The sequence below is a fragment of the Daktulosphaira vitifoliae genome, unplaced genomic scaffold (assembly GCF_025091365.1).
Source record: "Daktulosphaira vitifoliae isolate Bord-2020 unplaced genomic scaffold, ASM2509136v1 Scaffold_1, whole genome shotgun sequence".
Lineage (NCBI taxonomy): Eukaryota > Metazoa > Arthropoda > Insecta > Hemiptera > Phylloxeridae > Daktulosphaira > Daktulosphaira vitifoliae.
Window position 1 is genome coordinate 44,111,892 of NW_026099572.1, and position 6,915 is coordinate 44,118,806.

The 6,915-nt window shown below is 26.8% G+C and overlaps 2 protein-coding genes across 10 annotated transcripts in view; one reads left to right on the plus strand and one right to left on the minus strand.

Moving 5' to 3' along the window:
• Positions 1 to 6,915, plus strand: part of LOC126901112 (uncharacterized) — a 53,998-nt gene that overhangs the window by 35,896 nt on the left and 11,187 nt on the right. The gene's annotated exons all lie outside the window — the stretch shown is intronic.
• LOC126900973 (transmembrane protein KIAA1109 homolog) overlaps positions 1 to 6,915 on the minus strand; it is a 76,559-nt gene that overhangs the window by 7,795 nt on the left and 61,849 nt on the right. The window contains exons 45-53 of one of the 9 annotated variants that reach the window (XM_050677080.1): positions 3,858 to 4,074; positions 3,639 to 3,794; positions 3,360 to 3,574; positions 2,920 to 3,061; positions 1,959 to 2,462; positions 1,483 to 1,898; positions 1,214 to 1,426; positions 1,011 to 1,157; positions 177 to 300 (exon numbers count right to left, since the gene is read on the minus strand). The exons of 2 other annotated variants lie outside the window; for them this stretch is intronic. In XM_050677080.1, the coding sequence (XP_050533037.1) occupies positions 177 to 300; positions 1,011 to 1,157; positions 1,214 to 1,426; positions 1,483 to 1,898; positions 1,959 to 2,462; positions 2,920 to 3,061; positions 3,360 to 3,574; positions 3,639 to 3,794; positions 3,858 to 4,074 (2,134 nt within the window). The remainder of the gene's footprint in view (positions 1 to 176; positions 301 to 1,010; positions 1,158 to 1,213; positions 1,427 to 1,482; positions 1,899 to 1,958; positions 2,463 to 2,919; positions 3,062 to 3,359; positions 3,575 to 3,638; positions 3,795 to 3,857; positions 4,075 to 6,915) is intronic. 6 more of the 9 variants (XM_050677072.1, XM_050677104.1, XM_050677068.1 and 3 more) reach the window with 6 other exon arrangements.

Sequence of the window (6,915 nt, forward strand, 5' to 3'; positions counted from 1 at the left end):
TTCAAATCAGTTAAAAACATCCCAGGGGCCAAAACAAAGAATATACATTAATTTTCCAAATAATTTATTTCCATAAAAAGAATATTATGGTATATTACTTATGCAAATTTGATAGATACATAACAGAAAGGAATATATTGTTACTTATTTAGAAGTTAATTTATAAAAAATTGAACCTTTACCAGTTCCTGAAAATTGATTCTCTCCTGTTTTCAAACCACCATCAAGTATATACTCAGCTGAAACATGTACTTTTGGTAACTCCAAACAGGCTTCAGAAGGCAAATTAGCTTCAGTTACCTATATCACACAACAATATATCAACTCATTTAAAATTTTTGACTATAGTGGCTTAAATAGATATTTGTTCTGAGAAATATATATAAGAAAAGTTATCTTCCGCATGTAATTATTTTTGTTATGGGGTATATATGATATCTATATTCCCATTTAATTACACCAGTATTAGACTAATATATGAATGTTTTTCTTTTTACTACTAATCTAGTATTTGAATATCATTGGATGTCAATTATTTATACTAATGTTAATATTATTTTTTTTTTATTTAAATTTATTTTGACTTAAATTTAAATTTGAGCCTAAGATTTTGATTAATTATTATTTACTATGTAAAGGGAAATTGTTTACTAAATTATAATTTTTGATGGCTGAGGTCTTAATATGTTTTAATTATAATTATTTGTCTAGGACATCAGTGCTATAAAATAGTTTAACGCTGAAGAATATGCATAATTAATTAATAATTTAAAGTATTTCAATAAATTTCAAATAATTAGACATAACTAAATAAAATATGTTAAATACTTAAGCTATTAAAAAAAATTTATTTGAATAATTTATTTATTAGTATCACTATACTTATTGAATATGTTTTTTTTTTTTGTTAAAATTTATTGCCTAATACATTGTTTATAATAATTAAGTGAAAACTTTAACATTTAAAAAATATTTTAATAATAATTATAAGTTATAAATTAATTAAGTACTTGAAGTTTGGTAGAGAATGACAATGTATGTTGAGGTAAATCAACAATGAATTTTGCTTTATTTCCTGTATACCCAGTACTAGTAACTTGATCCATTTTGTACTCTGCTCTTAAAGATGGCAATAAAGCTACAGTAATAGTTAAACACTACAAGAATACAAAGTTAAGTGGTTTAGTATAACATTTTAAATATATAAAATTACTTGAATAACTGCTGTAAAGTGCATAACAAGAGGTTGAAGTAGCAAGTTAGGTTCAGGAATAAGTGATTTTTCAAGCTCTTCTTTTAATACTTTTTGAACCAAAGGGCTTTGTTGAAAATTAGTGTTTAAAGGGCCTGCAACACTTTGCATATCACCTTCATCAATAGTTGGCGCACGCCCCATTCGACTAGAAGCACGAGCAACTCGTAGTTCCTGAATTTTTATTATAATTTATTAATAATATTATTTTTGAAATTTGCTATAATTACCTGAAGTGTAGATGAGAGTTGTTTGCTACCTCTAGTCATCATACCATGAAGAGCAACTGGATGTTGTGGAATATCAATATTAACAACACCAATTGTTAACAAACCTGAGTTTTGATCTTTTGTTTGACGACTCATGCTTGAGTATAAAGTTTGTGATTTTCCTACAGTAACTTTAACAACTGTTTGCTGATTAGGAGCGACACCTTCCAGAAGTACTATCATAGTACGACCTATATGACCAGTAAGCGAGCACTCTAAGCTTGGAGGACGTGTCTTCTTACGAATTGTTGAACTTGTATGTAAATTCGTAATTTCTGCTTCTAATTTCAAACCACTCAAAGTGGCTAACAACCTAGTACGATGAATACGAACAACTACAAACACAATTAGTCGTGTACGTTCTTCTTTAGAAAGTTCTAGGAAAAAATATATATATAAACGTATGATTAAAATTTTTATATTAAATTAATGATTACTTGGATTAGTTTGTGAAACAAGGAGTGCTGGAGTACCAGATGATAAATCTTTATCAATATCATCACATGACTTAGTATCAGATAGTAAATCATACTTTCGTGTACCTTTGTATCCTTCAGATACATCAAAACCAGAAATTTTCTGTGTCACTGTTTTTGTTTCAGGCATAGTTGCATATAACTCTAACAAGTGATAAACAGTTTTCCAGCATCTAGGTGTCAATGTAACCATATTAGAGTCAGTTTCATCTATAGGCTTCATTGACGGAATTCGATCAAAGTCTGATAAACTTGGAGTAACACATTCACTTTTTACCGAAGTTTCATTCAAATTTATGTAACCTTTAACACTTTTACCAGTTGATCTTAGTTTTTGTGCTAAAGTTTGATGTTTAGAACGTATTGATGGAGAAGGTGACACAACAGGTTTAATATCACTAGCTGAATGTGGAATAATACGTTTAGCAAGTGTTGGCGTTGAAAGAGGTGCTGGTTCTGAATGATCTAAACAAAATTAATTTAAAAAATCAAGATAAAAAGTTTAAGTATTATAAATTTAAACAATACTTAAGAAAATATATTTTATTAAATAATTGAAATTTGTAATAGGTATAAAAACCTTAAATTGTAACATTTTTTACAGATAATTGAATTTAAAATCATACAATACAAATTTAGTGAGTTAACAAGCACATAATCAATAAAATTAATACTTTTTAAAAAAAGTTCATATTGATATGACACCGATAAATTTGTTAACATCCAAGAACCAGAAATGTAAACAATAAAATAGAAATCATAAGCATTTATCTCAAATTTTAAACATTTTACTATTATACACCTATTGTACCGAGGAATGGTCAATAATTACGGGCAAGAATTGTTAACTTTGAAAAAGATAAAATTTTAAATCTAAATATAAATAAAAACTAATAACAATATAGATTTTCATAAATATTACCAAAATGTGATGTGGTACGCTTGGCACTTGAACGTGAAACATACATAGGTGGTTGTTGTTCACGAAGTTCTGATTGTGTATCTTTCACATTTTGATACATATTAGTAATTTGATTCAAAAGTCGTAACAAGGGCATATTAACCTAGTAAAAAAGACATCAGTTTTTCTTTTTATATTAATAATAATAAAGTTTATTGCATTTAATGATAAAAATATAAAAATATAGTTCAATTTAAATATTGTTTTTATTAATTCAATAATATTTTTCTGAAGATTTTATTTTATACTTAATTATCAGAGGTGTATCTAAAGAGGTTAAAAAAACTCATTCATTTAAGTTTTTAAACTCTAAATTCTAGCTAAAAAATTCACCAGAAAATGTGATAATTGAAAAAGTCTGAATTAAACACTCTTATGTAGAGTAGCATTGTTTAACTTACTTGTTGAGATATGTATCTAATAGAAACACAGATATTAAGTGATGTGTTTGAATGTTTTTTTAGTTGACCTCTGGATAAATACAACATATTACGTTTTTGTCTGCAAATATCATCAACGACTGTCATATCTGCTGAACGCCGAACATCACATTCAATACTGACACGATCACAAATAAAAGCTGGCACTTCAGGCAATAAATCTAACCACGGAGTTTCTTAAAAATGAGTAAAAAATTATTTTATAAATATTTGATCCAAAAAATATTTAATTTATTTCACCTTGTTTGGATTTTTGTTTGAATGTCTTTGATTTTTTTTCAGTTTCAGAGATTTTACCATATTCACTCACAACAATATCTATTCGCATAGTTTCTAGACTACCAACAAGTGATAAATTGGAGCCCCAAGAATTAAGAGCTGCCATACTATTATTGCCTTAATTATAAAATTGATAAAAGAATAAAAATATATATAATTTGAAAATTAAAAATTATTTACTTGTATTTGAGTTGACCATTTGTTGAGGCATAACACCTAAGCTAGATAACAAAGGTTCAAAAATAAGATGAGCATCTAAAAGTCTTAATGAGTCATGCTTTAGAAAAATGTTAAATCGTGCGGAATCAGAATCTCCTACATCGGCTGTAGACTGATTTTCAGTAACTAATGGAATATTTTTTGATTCGGATACCCACAATGGCCTCTTGCGTAATTTCTAAAAATATTGGTTAAAACTGTATTTATTTCTTTTAAATATATAAACATTATATGTAGCCTTTCCTTTTTCATATAAAATAGTATAAATAAGTGGATAATAAAAACAAACAAAAAAAGTATTTTATAAGTTACTGGTAATTTAATGATTAAAGTGGATATGTGAATGTATTATGAAATGTTTTATAATAATTTCTAAACTTTCAAAAATGAAATTAAAACTAAAAAATACTTCATAGTAGAATTAATATCTTTTCAAATTTGCATCGAACATAAATTGATATCAGAAAAAGTTATCTATAATATAAAGACAAGTTATTTTATCTGTATATTATTTAACTGTAATAAAAATAAAACATTAATATATCCTTTGAATTGAGATAAAACATTATAACTATAAAGGAACACGTTATTTATTAATAAGTACTATCAAGTAGTCTTTAACTAAGAATTTAAAATAATATTTTAAAATAAAAAAAAATTACCCATTTGAATATGTTAAAAGAGACATCCAGAAGCCAAGCTTCATTGTTAACTCCACTTTTTTTTCAAAAACATTTTTTAGCTTTGATACAAAGCTGATAAGTTATTAAATTTAATATGATGTGTTTTTTTGTGTGTGTGTATGTTGCCACTTTTTCTAATCTCTCACCAGACCGATTTCTTCCAACAATAAGTCAAAAGATCACAAATTATATCTACTTGAAGAAATTGCCCTTAAAAATTAAAAAAATTTCCTTTTTCCCTATAAATAGGGCAGATCTCCAAAAAAAAATTACAATTTTTAAAATCAGTAAATTTTTACATTTTTTTTTGTCTTAAAACTGGCATCATTTTTTCAAAAATTATAAAATTAAAATAATTTTTTTATATAGAAATCTAAGGTATTTGCCTTTTATTTGATATCTTTTTTTTTTTAATTCTGACCCTTTACCTACCCACAGAAGGGAATTTAAAAGAGCAATTTTTTTTACAAAAGTCAACTCTTTCAACTTAACTTTTGAAAATGTTCCAGAAATACAGCGTCTTTTAAATATAAATATAATTAAAGCTTATGTTATGTACTATAAATTGAAAAAAAAATTTGTTCCGACGACTTATGCTCTACGTGCAAATGGCTGCCGTAGTTAAAAAAACATGCCATTTTTGAGTTAAAATTTTTTTTTTTTTGTTTATTTTAAAATANAAAAAACATGCTATTTTTGAGTTAAAATTTTTTTTTTTTTGTTTATTTTAAAATACTATACAAGGGTTTAACGTAGTAATGAGTCCACCAATTTGTATAAAGTTGCATGAATCTAATTTACATTATATATAAATTTAAATTTTGATTATTTTGCCTCCTCGAAGTTAAGAAAAAAAGCTGCTTTGAATTATTAAACTAGTTTAAATAGTCTTTTTTATCTACTTATACTTGTAATGCACGGTGGCAGCATTGTATAAAAAACAGTTATATACGGTTAGGGTAGGAAAATCGAACCCCGCCAGTCGAAATAACTTTTTTTAGATGGAAAAAAATTAAAAATGAATAATAATAAACAACATTCAATCAAAATATTCAATGAATATTTTGGTGTTTTACGTAATGATTAAACAATAAATAAAAACACCGATTAACGTAAAAAAGAGAAAAATGATAGACGGTTTGTTATTTAAACACTTTTAGAATATATGCACGCAAAATGTGTACTAACTGTCTACTTGTGGCGAACTAACTTATGAGACTGATTGATTGATTGACTGATGTCGCGCCGTTTTATAGTTGAGTATTCTAGAATAATCTTTTATGGGCGCGATCGAAAACATTCGCGCTATATGTATTTTATGTTGCTTATTTGTTTGTGGTCTGTATAAATTGTAAAATCTTTGCCTTCTAATAAGTGAATGAAATGTCTACAACTATCGTATATAGCTAGAAGTTCTCTATCATAGGTCGAGTATCGCTGTTCAGCAGTGGTTAGTTTACGTCTGTGAAAGCCTAGTGGAAGCGTTTGATTATTAATTATTTGGTATACAACTCTACCGATTGCTCTATTACTGGCATCTGTAGTAAGCGTTAGTTTGGCTGATTCATGTGGGTGTGCTAAATATGTTGATTTTTCCTATAATTCTATACATGCGTAAAATGCTTCTTTTGCTTCTGATGTCCAAATTATGATATGCATATCGTTTTTATTGTTATCAGGAATCAGCTCATTCAGATGTAGTTGGTGATGTGTGAGCTGTGGTATAAAACGTCTATAAAAATTTATTATACCGAGGAATCGTCGTAGGTTCTTTATTTGATTGGGTATAGGCAATTCTCTTATACTTTTAACTTTATCTAGATCAGGTATGGTTCCGTCTTTTGAAATTTGATGTCCTAAAAAGGTTATTGATTCTTGTCCAAAGCTGCATTTCTCTAGGTTGATTTTAATACTATGTTGAGTAAGTGTTTTTAGTACTATATTTAGATGTTCTTTATGCTGCTTTTTGGATTCTTAAAAATTTAATATGTAATCTATATACTCTACTGTAATCGGTTGTAATGGTAAATAAAAATATATAATGATAAATTGAAATACTTGTGAATATTATACATATATACAAAAAAAAATTTTAAATAAAAAAGATCATACAGAACGTAGAATGAGATAAACCAACCAAAAATGTAGTAATTTAAGTTTACTTATTTATTTCATAATATGAAATAAAAACCCAGCACAGGGGGGTCGCGGCACAGTGGTGACGTGGTATAGATGGATCAAGTATAATGATATCTGACAGTGATTAAAATCACTATCAAAAAAAAACGCTTCGATGCAAATCTTTAGATAGTGTTTAATTTTAAAAAATTGGTGGA